The following is a 19,452-nucleotide window of genomic DNA, read 5'->3' as shown; positions in this document are numbered from 1 at the left end:
CATCTTTTGTGCGTCGTCAGTGGGCTTTAGGTCAGATGCACAGTGCTTTGTGCATTGCAAATTCATAATTTACCATTCCATGATTAAAATTTACGTTAGGGGCTGTCCACATACCACGTGGACAGAAAAAGCATAACTCTAGACTACCCCGTCCCCCTCCGTGGATAAGCGTGGACATTTACTATACTCCTCCCCCTGTTAACCACATGGACATTCTTCTATTTTTCCTTTTAAAAATTAAGGAAATATTATTGTATTGTGCTTATATTCAATTTTTGATTAATTTCATTTTATACTTTATGCTTTTATTGATAAAAACAAACATTAATTCAATTAAATAACTTGCAAGTTTAAAAGATAGAGACTTAGTGGAGCCATCCTTTTTTCGAGGTAACGCAACATTACTTTGCTTTTGGTTCCTGGCACGGAAATATGGTTCAATTCTTATTATATTCTTGAAGCAAATGATCTATATTAGCTTTAGATTGATAAGCGGTTGCGGTTGCGGTTGCTCTCTCTCTTCTTCAATTTTTCACTAACATTGTCAAAGAAGCCTTTTGTATCGCTCTTCATTTCATTCTAATCACAAAAAAATGGATTATAATAATAATATAACAATTATGATTGTAATATAATATAACGTACAGATTACTATGAAGAAATTTCACGTCAAATTAAGCGGTCGATGACTCGATTCTCTCAGATATTCTATGTTGAATTTCGTACATATACTGCATACTATTCAAATTACTATTTTCACTGTAAGATGACTAACACTAATAGTGGCTGATTTTCTAAAAGGTCGTATCTACTTCTCTGGTCTTTCTAGAAAATCTAGAGCCCGCTTGTCTGTCAAAAATACGATGTGCTGTGATATATATATTTTTTTTTTTTAAATCGGTGGTAGCAGGCCATTAAAAAGAAAATAAAAAATGGCTTCAACTCAAAAATTGAATTTGATGATACAATATATAAAATCCAAATAACAAAGCGCGTTTTATTTATTCCTTCCGGCCTTCGGATGAACAGTATTCAGATTTATATTTTTTAATCTTTCAAAACAACGTCAAAGTACGGATGGTGGGGCAGTATGAGGGTCTTATTTTGGTTGATTAAAACAATAAAGTTTGTTATGTTTTTGAGGAGAAATAATAAAAACACTTAAAAATGAAACTTCCAAAAATTCACATCTAAAATATTCCTGAAATTTACAGGAAGGATGATGTGAGAGCCCTGTCGGAGCATTTTTCTCTGAGAGCGAGGGATTTTTCGTCAGTTAAATTTCTTCCGACTTGCACTGTAGTCACGCGTATTCTAGAGCTTGTCACTCCAGAATAAATTCAAGGCGTGTTAGCCGGCATAGAAATCTCAACTAAGTACTACTAATAAAGACACAAGTTATATATACGTTGGAAAAGCACAAGTTCCACTAGGAACGTTAATGCCATCCGAGAGAGAAGAAGCCCCACCCTAAAAGGGGACTACCTTACACTCTGTATTAAATACTAGAGGAATTTGCAACGTTCAATGTCAACTTATGTAAATACATCTGTTTCATTAGGAGAAGAAACCGCCATTCATAGAGTTCTGTAATTCTACGCCGCATTATACGGCCGTTTTACACAATTTCGGAACCTTCCGTTTTTATGCTCTACTATCAATAGAAAATATTTCGATCGTTCAGAGTTATTTTCATAATATCGCATATTCAGTGAAAATAAATTAAACGAAATGAGAAATACAGTATGTTACCTCTAATTCGACATACCACTCACCTCTAGTGCCCCACTCAGTGTCGCACTAGAGGTGATTGGGACCTGTAATTGGGCATTCGCGATGACAGTGGTACAGTGTCGACGTCAACGACTTTCAATCTGGGACCATTATTTGGGTCACAAACTCGATGTTTACAAAAATGTCCAATTAAAGGCGAAAATCTCCAATTATTCGTGCCGCATCACAGGTCTGTCCAATTAACTAGATGTCGAATTAGAGGTAATTTACTGTATATCAGTGTTTGCCGATTTAAGTGCGCTACACATACAACGTCCCGTCACCGTGAAGTCAACGCAAAGGAATGAAATGTCAAATATTCTCCCATGGGAATCGTATGGTAGCATTCACATACACAATCACCGGCAACTTTGACGTCGGCAAAATAAGTCCAAGAGAATAGTTGACGGGACCGTGACGGTGACGGTATATGTATAGCGCACTTTATCCTTTCACTGAAAAATTCGCTTTCGTTCGTTCAAAGATGATCTGACAGGAATCATTTCTCCCAGTGGCATTTTTTTGCTTTTACGTGCTACAAATCACGACACAAAAGAGAACGGGACAACAAGCGAATGATTCATATTCAATTAAAGGGTGTGTCACATCAAATTGCATCACGGAAAAAACGCTGTAGAAATTTAATTTTTAGGAATTATATCTTCAGCTTTCGCTTATAATCAGATAAGAGTGTATAGATCACGTTGGCCATGATCACTGTCAATTTTTCGTAAATTTGGAAAAATGTCGTCGAACGAAAAAGAGCGTCGTGAATTAATCCTGCGCACTCATTTCGAGAATCCGGAGTTGTCACATCGGGACATCGGTAAGATGCTGGGAATCGTCCAATCCACGGTCAGCAGAGTACTAAAACGATACTTCGAGAACCTAACCATCGACCGGAAGGTGAAGAACGGCAAAAATGGATGCTCCGTCAGTGAAAAAAATCACAAGCGCGTAGTTAACCAGTTTAGACGTGATCCGAGAAGTTCGGTCTGGGATGTCGCCAATAAGCTGAATTTGTCAAGTTCATTCGTCCAGCGGACTAAGCAGCGGTAGGGCCTGCGTACATACAAGGTTCAGAAGGCTCCTAACCGCGACGAAAGGCAAAACATGATGGGGAAGACGCGAGCCCGGAAGCTGTACACCGAAATGCTAACGAAGCCGCATTGCCTGGTAATGGACGACGAAACCTACGTCAAAGCGGACTTTCGTTAGCTGCCGGTCCTGTTGTTCTTCTCCGCAGAGAACAAATTCAGCGTTCCGGAGGAGATTCGCAAGCAGAAACTATCCAAGTTTGCCAAAAAGTACATGGTGTGGCAAGCGATCTGCTCTTGCGGAAAGCGGAGCGCCCCCTTCGTGATGACCGGCACGGTAAACGGGCAGGTTTACCTTAAGGAGTGCCTACAGAAGCGCTTACTACCACTATTGAAGCAGCACGAGGGCCCGACCATCTTCTGGCCGGATCTCGCTTCGTGCCACTATTCAAAGGACGTGTTGGAGTGGTACGAAGCCAACGGGGTCACCTTCGTGCCAAACGAAATGAACCCGCCCAACGCGCCGGAGCTTCGTCCAATAGAGAAATATTGGGCGATTATGAAGCAGGCCCTCCGGAAGAACCCAAAAGTTGTCAAATCGGAGGCGGACTTCAAGAGAAAATGGATTTCTGTTCAAAAAAACACTACAACCTGACGTTGTACAGAACCTTATGGACGGGGTAAAGAGGAAGGTGCGAGCATACGGGCTTGGGCTCGAAGTATGAATAAAAAGAAAATGCCAAAAGTTGTTTAATAGTTTTTATTTTACTGTCTAAAATTTTCAAAAGGATCGGTCTACTGGGCGAATTTGTACAGCGTTTTTTCCGTGATGCAATTTGATGTGACACACCCTTTAATGTAGTAGATCCTGATTCATTAGTCTCAGAGAGTGCAAACCAGCTGTAAGTCACCCGCCAACTGTAAGTTTTGGTGCCAACATCTCAAACGTCAAAAGTATTTGTCTTCTACAAAACAGCGATCCGCGTTGACGGCATTGAGCTTTGTTTACTAGTTTAGGGGGGCGTCAAAGAATAGCTGATTTTCAGTCGGAATGAACGTTTTCAAAATTAAAATTATGAATGAAAATTTGCTTTTCCATATCTAAGTATTCTATTCAAATTGAAAACATTTTTGTTTGCAGGTGGTTAAAAAGTCTCATGCGAAAATTTTATATGAAGACAACTTTATATTAAAATGAAATAAATCAGTAACAATGTTGAAATTGTATAGCCATATGGTTGAATGAAGGTCAGCAATACGTGTTTCAAGTAATTAAATAACATGATGTGAATATTTTCATTCAAATTTAAAAATTTAGAAACCGACTTCGTGTCTTCTAATCTGATAGAGATTACACTAAGGGGCTGTCCATATACCACGTGGACAGAAAAAGCATGATTTTAGACAAAAAAAAAAGCATGATTTCATACATCTTTTCGATCATAGATGCACCGATGCACTGAATATTTCAGCATGCTTCGTGCAACTTGAGAATTCCACCCTCTCAGAACTTATGCTATGCAGTAAGTTGAAGTTCTTACAAGAATCTTAACAGTTAATAATCTGAAGATGCAATACCTGGTGTGTAAGGCGGATGGAGTCTTAGAAGGGCCCTAGAAGCGTTCTGTATCGTTGATTTTCATACGTTCAGCTGCTAGCAGTACTTGTTGGTAGAAGCTCATGATACAGATTTTCTTCCAGTCCTACCAGATCCAGCCATAACTTTCTTCAAGCGAAAACCTGCTTCGGGGTTCCATTCATTTGCTAAGATTTTTTTAACTCAACAATCTTGTGAATGATTTGCCCTTTACAATTCGCTACAAATATGTATTTTCGTCGCGTTTATGAAACGAATCGCAGATTGAGATAAGTCCCTTCAAGTGTTTTTCGGTAAAATAAACCCTTATTTCGGAATCCGGTCGGATTTGAAATTAGCACAATGTTGCGTTCTTTAAGAGGGTATTTTAGTCTAGAAATTTGATAAAAAAAATTTAAACAAAACTTAAAAAAATGTTTTAAACAGCATTTTTTTTTCTTCAAATTTCTACCTTTTTTTCAAAAAACACGTTTTTGACTTGTCCGAGGTTCATGCGACAGTGGCATCTTTACTGATTCAGAATCTGTTCGATTTGTTTGTTTCAGATAACCAGAAAGGCTGGAATTGTGTGCGCCATGGCACAACTTTTTTTTGAACCCCCTCACTTGATCAGCTTCTAATTATGGATATATTTTTTTCCCTTCCATTTTTTGTTTTATTGTTGAAAGATAGATAAACAAATAGTGATATAATGAATGGTAAATATATTCTTTGTTTTACTTTTTTGGAGCTCGAAGAAACGTCCGAAATTCGTGTCTCAATCCCCCTTAATCTGATCGAATCTATCGGATTTTGCAAATGTTGCAACCTTGAAATGCAGAATGCAAAAGTTTATTTCGTTCGAATTGCGATATGTCAAATCCGATCGGGTTCCGTAATATGGGTTAATATGTAGTCCATGCATTGTTGCATGTTTGCAAGTTGCATGCATGTTTTTCGTGATGTTTCGTTTCTCATGAACGGTGATTTTCGACATCTGTAGCGAATCTACTTATTCATTTGCATCAAGGATTAATCTTTTCTTTTAATTAATCAGTAGTAGCAGCATGAACTTTCCAGACAACTCAAAAGAAGCGTATTGAAGAAAAACATCTTTGCAAGAAATAGATCTCCAGAGATACGGCCCGTACACTCATGGAAGAATTTGTTGTTCGTTTAAATGTTCAGAAATCCTTGAGAGTTCTCGAAAAAAAAACCAAACAGTTTTGTTATCAAGAGCAAAAGCTGAATTCAACCCGCGCTTAAGTCGTGATTTTAAATACTACATAAAATTCAACATTCTTTGTGTTATTGGGTGTCTTTATCCTGACGGATTGAATGGCCCTCTATTACCGATTGGAATAAATTGATGGATCCTAGTTCACCGTGGACAAGCGTGGACATTTTCGTAAAGGGAAGACCAGTTATCCACATTCGCGTTTTAACTGCTCCGGCATGCAACACGTCAAATAAAATCGAGGGGATCTTCAATGAATTGTTTGATTCGCATTGATCATGAAATTGGATAAACAAAAGGATTCCAATGGAAGTTTCGCATTGAGTGCGACAACAGGTATAAAATATAAAAAAAGTGATAATTTTCATTCAGATTTCAACTGCTCTGCTAATCTGTTAGAGAGTGAATTGCTCCACGAATATGAATAAATTATTTTGAGTTTTTTTTTGCGACAAGACGAAGTTGCCACAATTGCGTAGAACAATTGAATTCGAGTCGAGCGTATTCAAGAATGCAAAAATTAATTTCAATCAAATCGTTTGTTTCCAAAATTGTTCAATGTATCTTGAAGGGTCCTTGCAGGTCGGATACTTTTGATCCTCCGACAGACACCACCCCATCATCTGCAAGTTGTCTTATGGCGGGTTTACATTAGGGAGATCTATAGCTATAGATGGATTTATTCACGTGAAAATAGGTGTAAACGGGTGAGAATAAATATGATACACTTATTCGAGGTATATATAACTTGAATAAATTCAGAATATGTAAACGCTTGTGAATTTCTCACTGGTGAGAAATCACTAAAGTTGGATGCAGTTCTACTTCAGGTGAATAAATTCACCGAAAATATGAATATATTCATTATAAAAGTTCACGCTAGTGTAAACGGTTGATGCGATTTCTATAAATCTTATCATATTTCTTCACATGAATATATCCCTAGTCTAAACCCACCCTTAGGATACAATTTCCTGCAATTTCGTGCAATTGTCAATCTCGCTTACGTAGAAGTTATATAGAAGGGGCCTGAGGGAGGCCGATGTAAGAGACCCGACTTACCACCGAATCTACGTGAGAAAAATTCATTAGTATCTGAGAGTACGCCATTTGTTTCAACCCATCGATTAAACCGAAACAAGATCATTTTCTTCAACAATTTCCGAATACAAGACAACATTGCTATTGGGCGTTACAAATTGACGTCAGACGCGGTTATTCCAGGTTTTTGAATAGCTATACTGCCGTTCTTCGCATAGTTGTCCCATGTCCCAAAATCAGCAACTGAGAAAAACGCAATCAAAGTTTTCTCGCATATTTGTCTACCAAAAGCTTTAAGCATTTCAATTTAGCAATACACCGGATTTTTTATAAGTACTATACTAATGTTTAATGAAATGTGATGAGATCCCCTCACTGAATCAATTAAGCTTGATTACGGGTTTAAAAATTCATGGTGGGACTGTTATGCCTAGAATATCAACATGGGACAATTGAACTTGATATTGTTTTTTGATATACTGGGAACAAACATTTTTGTTTGTGTTTTTTCAAAAGATTGTGCGTAGAAACATCGTTTTATGAAGGAATGAGTAATCTGCACACCTTCGCATAATATAAATCTCATTGTTATTAGGCATTCGCTAACAAGGTGTACACGTGTTCTGTTAAACTTTTTCTTACTTGTTTGAGAATTAATTCGTTCTTCCAAACCAGAAAAGAGTGCATTAGGCCTGCTGAAAGTGTGATATGAAATTCTTGTACTTGAACCGACTTTTTCGATATGGATCTACAAAAAATACATGGTGGAACAGTTATGAATAGAATATCAACATGGGACAATTGAACTTGATGTTGTTTATTCAAAAGTTGGGAATAAACTATGTGTTTTTTTGTGTTTTTGCGTAAGATTTTAGATAAAAACAACGTTTTATGACGAAAAGTGAGAATCGTCAAAACGTAACATGGGACAACTATGCGTAGAACGGCAGTATAACTCGTACTTGTTTCCAATTGTCCGGAACATTATTATGCTCCATAAACTGAGAACTTTTCTGCTTTCTGCTTATGCGACCTAATTTTAAATGGAACAGACCTTAAATTCACACGGAACATTTCCTTGACATCTTTGATAAATACAATGTTAAATACTAAAACATGGTTTCTGGTTGATTTATAGATTGTTTATTTTCATTAAATCATATTCCAATCGTCACATTCGATATAAAAAAAACTATTCAAAATAAAGAAGGTACATGACTCGGTTTTTCACTTTCTCTGCACTTTGGATGCAGCGGCGTCCGAAGCGGAAACGAATGTTCGCTGGATTTTCTTGCTACGCGATGCTCGATATTCATCCGCAATTCCACTCGAGATTGCCTTGACACGCTCCATCGTTTCCAGGGGGTATCGACAGTGCAACAGTTCTACGTTGACGAACACTTGGGCCAGACAGACCAGCTCGTCCTCTGGGATCCAGTTTTGATGCCGTTCCATGAAGGCTCTCCGCAGCTCCCAGTGCTCCTCCGGTTCGAAGCGCGTTCGATAAGCATCGATGCTCCAATCGGTATTCGCGACTTGTTCTTCAGGCTGTGGATTGCTTTGTGCCATTTTCTATGATTTGTTTTATTTGAGCAGAGAGTCACACCGTTTGGCGATCACAACAAACTGTTTTATGAAAAACAAAACTTGATGTGTCAGTTTTATTTACAAAACATGCATCTGTTGGTATGATATTTGTCGGTAATTTTTACCGACAACCAGTGATGCCAGATGTAAAACTTGTATTAATCACACGTGATCAAGGCGGATAATAAGGTGGAACGTTATGTCAGAACTGCTGTTCAGCCATTACTTGAGTTCGAATTGACAGCGGCCAAACGAACGGCTAGAGTTTTCCGAGAAAGAGGATAACAAATGGCATGCAATGAGGAGTGCATGCCGCTATGTGTTTGCTGCGCATAAATGTTGGTTTTGTTTACGCTGTTGGCATCATTGTAGTGTTTCGGTGGCTGCTGCAAGTTATTGTCTGCATTGCTGTTCTACGGGACGTGAGGGTTGTTGCCGTTGCTGCTGGGATTGGAAACTCAGCGATTGTGGGAGCTTTGCTAGTGGGTATATAAAAGAGGTGGCTCTTAATAACCGGTGGGCTTGTGCCGTACTGCTTTAGCTGGAGACTCGCCTGATCGTTCGGGTTGTGAGACACAACAGCTAGTTCGATTGAAACCAGCCCAGCGTAGGTATATGTTGGTGGGGACCGCTATGTAGCATAAAGATTTGATCTACTTTGTTTATAAACAAAAAAGCCGCTGTCATTTTTCATCCCCTCTCGGATCATCCATGCCTTATCATCATACTGTCGAAAACGAACCACCTGTCAATTCCAGCTCCTTGCACGTGATAAAAATAACAGGTACATATATTACTTCACTCTTTGTTCATGGTGTAGTAAGCAAAAAAGAAAGGCAAAAAAATATAGGATGTTGTATCCAAGATACGACCGCATTGTTGACGTAGAACTACGCTGTTATTTTATATAAGTCACTTGTTTATAACTTCGGAATTTATTCTAAAATGCTGTGAAATTTCAGAAACAACTGCTTAGGGGCTGTCCACATACTACGTGGACAATTTTAGGGGGGGTAGGGGGTATGAAAATGTCCACGCTTGTCCACGGAGAGGGGGCAGGGGGTATAGGCTATGTCCACGTGGACACAAAAAATGAATATTTTTTCTAATATAATCACCGATACATTCCAAAATCAATAAAAACTTTTCCATATTTAAGAATTTTAAAACTTTCCGCCTAACTTAAGTATTCCGTATTTATGAATAAACGAATTGAGCTGCCTGAAAGTGCTTCATATATCATTGAACTAATGTAATAACATTGCAATATCATCCTTCACTGAAATCCATATTCTAAAAATAACTCGCGTAAACTGTGAGCGACCGAGATATAATGCGTTCGTTTTCTGCAGGGCTCGAGCCTGCCTTCCTCTTCTTCTTGCTCATCGCACACTACGCGAAGCGTCCAATTTATGACGCGGAAAGAAGAACACACGATACGAATAACGCGAAATACGAACCGAAAAATCAAACGACGATTTCCAAGTTGGATTACCACTGGTGGGGTCCAATCTTAGATAAAAGCGCAGCGAAAGCAAAGTGAACTGGATTAATCAAAAGTCCGATGCCGAATGAAAGTTTGCCTCAGCGAGATCCACTGTTTATACTCTAAGCAAGTATTCCCCTTCATTCTTCTTCTTTTCCTTTGTTCACGGGGACTTTAAATCCTACGATTTCCCCTCCGTTGGTCGCCGATAAGTTGCTCGTTATTGATATCTCAGTTCGGGAAAGCACTCAAATGGACAGAACAAATGTATGGGAAAATAGAAACACTTAAAGTTCTCATGAATTTTAACCATTTACTAACCAGGGGATTCTATTATATGGCATATTAAACAAATCTTACGGAACTTCCGATTCGTTTAGTATGTAAATCGCCAAAATCCGTTCGCGGCAAAAATAGTTATTAACGCTAACTTTATTTCATAAAAACGTGACCTACGTCAAAAACTTACCGGTACTCCTATCACTTTTTTGAAACTTGGTACTTATGGAAACTACCTAAAATCACAATTTTCATTATCATATGACAATGTTTTATGTTATGGCAAATTACTATTGATGTTTTAAAAAGGCGCATCCAGAATGGAAACTCAAAATCCAAATGTCTGATTGAAGTACAATGTTAGACAAAGTTATTGAAAAATCAATGAAGTATGTAGAAAAAATAACATTTTAAGTGCACTGTTAATGCATGTTTGACGTACAGTGGTGCCGCAGCAAACTCGCCAAAATAGAGATATGATTTTATGAAAATTTATGAAATTTCAATACATTGTGAAATCGTAACCATTTGAGAAAAGTAACATAAACAATCGAATCTACATGCGAATAAACATAAAAAACTATATACAATAAGTTACCTCTAATTCTACGTACCGAGGCACACCTCAGTGTCGCATTAGGCGGCTCGCACACCGAAGCAATAAGCAACTAGCAATTAAAGGGTGTGTCACATCAAATTGCATCACGGAAAAAACGCTGTAGAAATTCTGACGCTGAAAAAATTTTAGACAGTAAAAAAACTATTAAACAACTTTTGGCATTTTCTTTTTATTCATACTTCGAGCCCAAGCCCGTATGCTCGCACCTTCCTCTTTACCCCGTCCATAAGGTTCTGTACAACGTCTCTTGAAGTCCGCCTCCGATTTGCCAACTTTTGGGTTCTTCCGGAGGGCCTGCTTCATAATCGCCCAATATATCTCTATTGGGCAAAGCTCCGGCGCGTTGGGCGGGTTCATTTCCTTTGGCACGAAGGTGACCCCGTTGGCTTCGTACCACTCCAACACGTCCTTTGAATAGTGGCACGAAGAGAGATCCGGCCAGAAGATGGTCGGGCCCTCGTGCTGCTTCAATAGTGGTAGTAAGCGCTTCCGTCGGAGTACTCGAGTTGGCTTGCAAAGCTGCTCACGACAATCAGAAAACCCGCATCAAGAACAGAGCAGCTTCGGTTCGGCGCTCATCAAGGCAACAATTAGTTTCAGTGAGTGGCAAAGTGTTTCTCCGGCACGTCGCATTAAATGTAATTTACTGAACAACATGTCACAAGCTGGATAGGAAGAAATTTTCCAACTGTGAAGCTGTGGCGAGTGGCAAACGCAATAGCTAAACAGGAAGGTTTAACCGAACAAGATGGGAATATCGAGTGATAACAAAAACACAACACCATAGGTTTTTTTCAGAACCATCAACATATTCATAAAGAGTAAACAGTAAACTAATCCATTTTTCAGGTAGATAGGTAGGTATTCACGTAGGAGAAGAAAATAAAACAATATATTTAAAATAAATATTTAACAAAAGCTGTCCCCTTTGTATAGTCCTACGTCACTCCGGTTATGTCCCCGACATTACCCATCCGTCTTTTCTTTTTCTTGTTTTCTTGTCGATATTGTCCATTATAAAAAAAAATAGCCCCGAAACTGTAACTGTTAAATAATAACATAAGCCACCGATTAGTTTATAGTTTATTGTTTACAATTATTCCACAAGTGGAATTCTTTCACAAGTGTGTATATGTATGACCATATTTTATATATTTAGCGAATAACTATACGAAAGTCAAACATTTATATTTTGCTTTTGAACGTATGAATCTAACGACGAATATATCGACGAATAATCAATATATGGATCCGTTCTATCCAGTTACAAGAGGAACTGAAATCAAATAAGAATAGTCCGGTAATGATCTTATGCTTTATATTCAATAAATATTCCACGCCACTAACATTAATTTATACATTTCATTCAACAATATTCTAGAATACGAAAAAGGCACTTGTCCAAAAAAGTTACTCCTATACTCGCGTCGGTGTGTCAGACCGAAAGTGTTAAAAAAGTGGCACACGTCCCCTCTGTACCAACACAAGCGATACGCTAAACGATGTCAAACGACGAATAAAGGAGCTAGATAGAAACGCAAAGTCGTAGTGTTGACATTTTCTGAGAAATGAACGAATTATTGATTTCTCATTCTGACAGAGTATAGGAGTGTTAACGCCATTCAAGAAGGAGAACCGTTCTCGAGATATAACGAATTTAATATAATTAAAATCATGTTCGTGAAATATTAGAAAATTCATACTGCTGTTGGACAATACGACTAAGGTTCGGACATCGTATAGAAATTTCACTAACATTATTTTCACTAAATGCACAGAACAAATGTGTTGGAAAATGGAAATGCTTATAATTTTCGTGAATTTAAACCATTTGCGGACAAGGCAATTGCAATGTATAGCACATCAAACAAACTCTAGCTAATTTTCGATCCGATTGCCATACAAGTCATCAAATTTCTTTAGCAGCAAACATAGTTTTCAACGTAATCAAAATAAAAGTAACATGTTATCTTATTTGGCAGTCTTAATGATCCTACGTTAGCTCTTTCCCGTACAACATCGAGTCACACTCGTTGAACGGCTTGTTTCATCGGTGTATGATACAAACAATCTAGCACACCTGTGGTAAATATCGATAATTTTGGGCCTGCTACACTGAGAGAAATAATTAGTAAATATAACGAATTTTTTGGTAAATACTACCAATCTATAGTCATTTTCGACCGTATTTATTAGTACGGTCGAAAATGACTATAGGTTGGTAGTATTTACCAAAAAAATCGTTATATTTACTAAAAATAATGCAGAACCATGATTCGGAAGCCCAATATCGGCTACATTTTCTCGCCGAAAATGCACGTATCAGAATTATATCCTTATTATACCTCCGTATTGCCTTATGGGAACAATGAAAATGGTTAATACGCGCTTTTCTCACCAGTTTTCAGATATGACAATATCCAAGCTTACTAATGTTATCGAGTAAAATATACTAATCTCTGGTAGGGATGCGGGTTTGTTGACAATATGTACAAAAAATTTGTACATTCTACTAATTTTGCATTACCAAATGTATTTGGTAGTTTTCGACCGAGGATTTTTCTAAGTGTAGAGCGAATGCGCATATCAAATACCCAAGGCGCGTAGAAGTATATCCTAATGGGCTGTCCACATACCACGTGGACAGAAAAAGCACGGTTTTAGACTCCCCCCTCCCCCTCCGTGGACAATCGTGGACATTTTCATACCCCTACCCCCTTTGTCCACGTGGACATTTTTCCTTTTTAAATTAAAACTGATTAGCGCTTAAATTCCATTTTAATTCCATTTAAGTTGTTTTTATTTGAAATTTTAAAAAGCACGTACCCTGTACGTGTTTTGTCGTGGCCCATTGTTCTTGTTAATAGAGAAATGAGTAGCCTAACAAAGCACATGTTTCTTGTGCTTTGCATTGAGATTGCTTATTGAGATCGCAAGTTCAATCGAATAGAAATAAATGGATTTAAAATCATTTTCAAATACATATTTAGTTCACGATTTACTAAACACTTGCAAAAAAATGTGTTGATATCACATAGACGCCAGTAATAATCCAGTCAACTTGATTGTTTAGCTTTCATTTGATTCATATGGAATTCCAGTAGAACCTTTTACTACCGAGATATTCTCGATCGGATGAAAAGTTATCCTTTCATTTTGGATTATGAATATTTAATGACATAACGATCGCACAGCAAATCGAAGGGCAATTGTGGAAACTTGAAAATGTTTTATACAAGATCCAGTTATTGCTTTGATAAATGCATTGTTTTATTTGTCAATTGCATTGTTACAGTGTTACTCAAAATTTTAGATGAAACAAATCTTTGCCCACTCCGGAATATGATCGATCACAGTAAATGCCGACTCATTTCCACTCTGGATTTCCGATTCACCTTTAGTCGGTAGCGCAAGTCAAAACCTTTTCCGCCATAGTTCGGAGAATTTTCAGAGGGTATTGAAGGCGTTTTCAAATATTTCATTATTTTTAAAATCCTTATGGACCATTCTGCCATTGAGCGTCTAGATGACTTTCAAAGAGCTTGCGGGGAAAAATAATATCAGACAACTTACGATACATTGATTCCCAACTATGGAATTTAGCTCAAATCTCAACTGTGAAAGTTGAATTTTTCTTGATTTCATTTTTTTTTCATTTTTTGCTCTAAATTGACCCCTATTCAAAATTACGCTACTTAGAAGAATTAAATTGCATTCATTTGAAAGATGAGAAAATTTTCTGTTGTGGAATATTTTAAATGGTGAAAGATAATAATAGGAATAACATTGTGGTGTCGAGGAAGGAATTGTAGAAGGGTTGGAGAGCTTTGATTTTGTTGATAGAAACAATCAAGTTTATGTTTATAATATTTATAAAACATTATAAAAACCCTTGAAAAACGACAAAATTTAAAGTATTTTTTAACTTCTAAAAGGTTCTTCAATCCATCAATTCAAATGTTTTACAACTGCATTATATGCGAAATTTTCTGAAAAAATAGAATATTGGGTCAACTGATTCAAGCTTGACGACTAGTGGTGCATGGATCATTTCACGCAAATGTAAATATTAATTCCTAGAAATTGACGGAATTCCAATACTTTGAAAAATTCTACCTTTTCGAGAAAAGTAATGCGAGAAAAAAAATTTACACAAAAAAACTGTTCTAGAGATAGAACAAAATTTATAGAAAATCATATTTGATGAAAAACCCACATGTGTAATATCATGAAAACTTAACCATTATGAAATCGTTTATTTTTCATAGGTTTGAGCTATGAACGTCTATTCATAGCCCGCAAATATAAAATTATAGGATCATACAAAATAGCTCTGTCGCTCACAGTTTACATAAGTTGTTTTCAGAATATAGATTTCAGTGAAGAAGTTCAATGATATTAGTAAAAATATTTGAAGCACTCTCAGGCAGCTCAATCCGTTTATTGATAAATACGGAATACTCACTATGGGCGAAAAGTTTTAAAATTCTTGGATATCGATCAGTTTTTACTTAATTTAGAATGTATCGGTGATTATATTTGAAAAAATATTTATTTTTCGTGTCCACGTGGACATAGTCTATACCTCCTCCCCCCTCTCCGTGGACAAGCGTGGACATTTTCATACCCCCTTCTTCTTCTTCTTCAATGGCACTAACGTTCCTAGAGGAACTTCGCCGTCTCAACGTAGTATTACTTGCGTCATTTTTATTAGTACTTAGTTGAGATTTCTATGCCAAATAACACGCCTTGAATGCATTCTGAGTGGCAAGATCTAGAATACGCGTGATCACAGTGCAAGTCGGAGGAAATTTCTTTGAAGAAAAATTCCCCCGATCAGAACGGGAATCAAACCCGAACACCCGGCATGTTAGTTATGACTCTAACCACTCAGCCACGGGAAGACAACTCCCTACCCCCCCTAAAATTGTCCACGTGGTATGTGGACAGCCCCTAAGGTGGGCCAACTTGCTAAAACCACTCTTCAGCCATCTTGGAAGTCTACTGTGTTTTGTTTGTAAACAAAACACAATACGCTTGTGCCCAAGCTCGCTCGTGATCAGTCTGTCTCTTTCACACTTCAAGAAAAAAATTCCCCTTCTGCTTTCTTCCGTACTGTTTTCATACACCGCTCCCCTAACAAACATAGTGACGAAACGGCCTCACCTAAGGTGGCCGTACACTGTTTGCCCGGAGGTCAAATATTTGATATTTTTTGACAGATAAGGTTTGATTTGATATTTGTACAAACACTATTTTGTTTGCCACTCTTCAATTTTAAACAGTAGTAAACAATATCAAACACCGAACATGGAAAAAAATCAACTGAAATATCCAAGGTAACCTAACCATGTACCGACAGGTTCGAAGAACAGACTGAAAAAAATATTTTAGGCATCCAATAATTAAATATTTGCTTGTCGTGTTTTGTGTAGAATATATTTGATCAGTACACGTTGACCAAATTTTATCTGTCAAAAAGAGTCAAATATTTGGCTTCGGTCAAACAGTGTATGAGCACCCCTAGTACCATAGACCCGTCTTGTCAAATACCAAAACAGTTCAACTCGTATAGAATCAACCAAGGCGCTTGTATAAATGTATAACAGGTGAAGCAACATCGTCACTTCAATGAGAAGGGGATTACGGTTTGTGGAGCGGGGGTTGTTTGTTTTGTTATTGCTAGGATACGCCATTTTTGTATTTTCACATGCGAGAGTAGTGGATGAACTGGATGAGAATGAAATTCTACAAAATCATCCCGTCTTTTTCACATAAATTCGCGAAAACCGAACAAAGTAGGCATCGTTCGAATAAGTGTCGCAGCAGTTTGTAGAGAGCCGCCGGCAGCGTTCTGATGCTGTTTGTAAACAATACCGACAGCAATTCCAATATGGCTGAAAGTGCATTTCATATGATTGTTTCACCTGGTATATATTGAGACGCCTTGGAATCAACTATGAACGAATCAAGAAATTACGCTTGTGTCAATCGGTAAAATTGTTTACAAAACAAGCTAAATTTTCCTGAAATTGCTGTTTTTAGTGTAGTGGAAGCAAGCGATTCCGTCCGTGTTAATCACGATCGGATTGTATTTCCAACTTGAAGAAAAATGTTTAAACACAAACCACAATTGGAAACTGACGAGCAAGAATGCAAGAAACAGAAAATCGCCGATGCGGCGGAACAACAAGATGCGAACACCAACTGGAGCATTGATGCGTACAGAACGCGTTACGAGCCAGAAGAGCACTGGGACTTGAGGCGCACTTTTATGGATCGCCATCAACACTGGATCCCGGAGGATGAGCTGGTTTGTCTGGCTCAAGTTTTCGTCAATGTGGAACTCCTACACTGTCGATACCCGCTGGAAACGATGGAACGCATCAAGGAACTCGCTGGTGATATAGCGAATGGGTATCGGGCTATGCGACGAAATAAACTTCAGCGAACGTTTGTCTCCGCATCGGATGCTGCTGCATCTAAGGTGCAGAAGAAAGGTCCTTTTCAGCCCAGTGATGGGAGGCAATTCAAACCGATTGTACCGATCCGAACGCTGGAGGATGTTTACAATAATATAGTGATCATGAACAATGATTACGAACAAACTCAGATGGAGTTTGGGCGATTGGGTTGTGGTCAACTGGAGTTGACGGTATCGAAAGAAAGCGGAGGAAAAAACATAGGGGAGATTCGATTTAAGCAATTTTTACTGGCGAAAGCGGTCGCTGCTGAGGACAAACCTGCCAGGAAGGCCGTTAAACGGGAATTTCTAACACTGATGAGCGAACATTGTTATCAAATAATTGTGAGTTACTATGGATGTATTGCTTTTTTTCGAAAAATCGAATTTTCTTTTCTAGCGAAAGTCGGTTCTACTGAGCAACGTCAACGTGGAACGAAAAGCCGTCGATGGCGCAGTTGATCATCGAGGTCGAAGCGTTGCGGGCGATTTCAAAGAGAAGAAGATCGACGAGAGCAATTTAGGCTTCAAATTGCTTCAGAAACTTGGTTGGGCCGGAGGATCGCTAGGCACGAAAAGCGAGGGAATTGTCGATCCTATTAATTGCCAGATCAAAATTGGCCGGAAGGGTTTGGGAGCGACAGCAGCGTCACAGGAGAAGGATGGTACTAAAAAGGGAGGCAAAATTGACACTAACAAGGAGACATTCGGGATCGATGTTAACTTTTATCGTCAGACAATGAGGAATTTCCGCGACAGCGGAATCCAGTACGATATGGTATTCAGCAACGAGTTCACCAAGGAAGAACGGGCGCTGTTTCATAGGTAATCGTCCGCACATGAATGCAGTTCATTTTAAATATTCACATTTGCGTTTTCTATAGAATGGCTCAAGAGTTACAGCTGAAGACAAGAAGTTATGGCAAGGATGACGATGGATCGAGACAGTTTGTTCTGTTAGCTCGAAAACTTCCCGCCCATGAACTACTGGAGCGTATCTTGGTCGGAAAAGACCCTATCTTCTGTGAGATGTACGAGATACATCATCCTAACAAAAATAAAAATGACTCCCAATCGTAAAGTTTGTTTAATTTTTCCCCGGATATAATATTTATACGGAGCCAATAATAATTTGTTAATTTGAAATTAGGGTAAATGATGTTGGTTTGTACATACAAGTGGGCAAAACAGTTTACTTTAATGAACTGTTCAGTGACCAACCGTTCACTTAAGTGAACTAGTTATTTTAAGCAGTGCACTCACTCTTTCGTACAGTGAAGGGACATGTCAAATCATGTATAAAAAAGTGTGAGATGTTATGTAGGACTGTTCTGTTCATTCATAAAATGCTGTATGTTGGCAAATAATTATTGGTCCGAATTTTGTTAAAAATAACTTAGCACAATATAAAATCAAACTTTGGTTTTGCTTGAACCATGATTCATTTCTTCAGTATCAGATGCATTGCAATAACTGCTATAGCAAAACTGTACTTAAACGCCAACGTTTATCCCATAATTATCGAGCACAATATAATATGATACAAAAAATATTTCATATCAGCGAAACGAATATTTATTTACCACTAGCTGACCCGGCAAACTTCGTCTCGCCCAATATTTATTTCCACTTTCGAACGAAGATCAATTTCGTTAGCGTAAACATCAAATGAACTAATAACGCTTGTCAATATGTAATTGTAGAACATATGCGAATTGAATTTTTCGAACTTTTCCATTTTTTTTTTCGGAGTTTTCCGAAAATTTTCAATTGTCATGTATGGTTTATTTATTTGTTTATTTTTGGAGCAGGGAAAAGCCCATTTTAGTTTGCTATAAGCTTTTTTTCTAAAATGAGCATAAAACCTGCTTATTTTTGCGTCAACAGAATAAAATAGTCCAAATGAAACAGCTTATTCTATCTTAACACTAAACACTAGTTCACAAAACAAATAACAATATGACCAACTACAATGCACTTCAAAATAACAAAATGATAATAACTTACCATAACCGGGAGTACAATTTTCTGGGGACTGCGCGAGATAAATGAAAATCAAAAACACTGTAACACTGATTAAAAACCCTACACATACTATTGACAGGTTCATTCCTACCATAATTAGTCCGAGCAACAGAGAGGCGAAGAAAGTTAAGGAAGCGAAAATTACGACGACGAATGTCTATATTAAGACTACTGAGTAGATCGTAGCAATCGATATTCGAGAGCAGTAGATCGGAAATAAATATCGCTTTAGCTACATCACGACGCAAGCATAACCGTTCGAGCCCTATAAGATTACAACGATCTTCGTATCTAGGAAGGTTCAGAGGGTCCCTCCAAGGCAGACCACT

The 19,452-nt window shown here is 38.0% G+C and overlaps 2 protein-coding genes across 2 annotated transcripts; one reads left to right on the top strand and one right to left on the bottom strand.

The window, feature by feature from the left end:
* Positions 1–7,784: 7,784 nt before the first annotated feature.
* Positions 7,785–8,346, bottom strand: LOC129762301 (partner of xrn-2 protein 1-like). Its single transcript, XM_055760446.1, has one exon. It carries the CDS (start codon positions 8,231–8,233, stop codon positions 7,892–7,894), a length of 342 nt encoding a protein of 113 aa, XP_055616421.1. The 5' UTR covers positions 8,234–8,346; the 3' UTR covers positions 7,785–7,891.
* An 8,119-nt stretch (positions 8,347–16,465) lies between these two features.
* On the top strand, positions 16,466–18,179 carry LOC129777351 (NF-kappa-B-repressing factor-like). Its single transcript, XM_055783591.1, has 3 exons — positions 16,466–17,443; positions 17,499–17,923; positions 17,983–18,179. The coding sequence occupies exons 1-3, from the start codon at positions 16,748–16,750 to the stop codon at positions 18,176–18,178; spliced, it is 1,317 nt and encodes a 438-aa protein (XP_055639566.1). The 5' UTR covers positions 16,466–16,747; the 3' UTR covers position 18,179.
* The last annotated feature ends 1,273 nt before the right edge of the window (positions 18,180–19,452 follow it).

This window comes from Toxorhynchites rutilus, chromosome 1, assembly GCF_029784135.1.
Source record: "Toxorhynchites rutilus septentrionalis strain SRP chromosome 1, ASM2978413v1, whole genome shotgun sequence".
In the NCBI taxonomy this organism is placed as follows: domain Eukaryota; kingdom Metazoa; phylum Arthropoda; class Insecta; order Diptera; family Culicidae; genus Toxorhynchites; species Toxorhynchites rutilus.
Note: the sequence above shows the minus strand (reverse complement) of the source record. Positions and strands in the feature narration are given on the sequence as shown.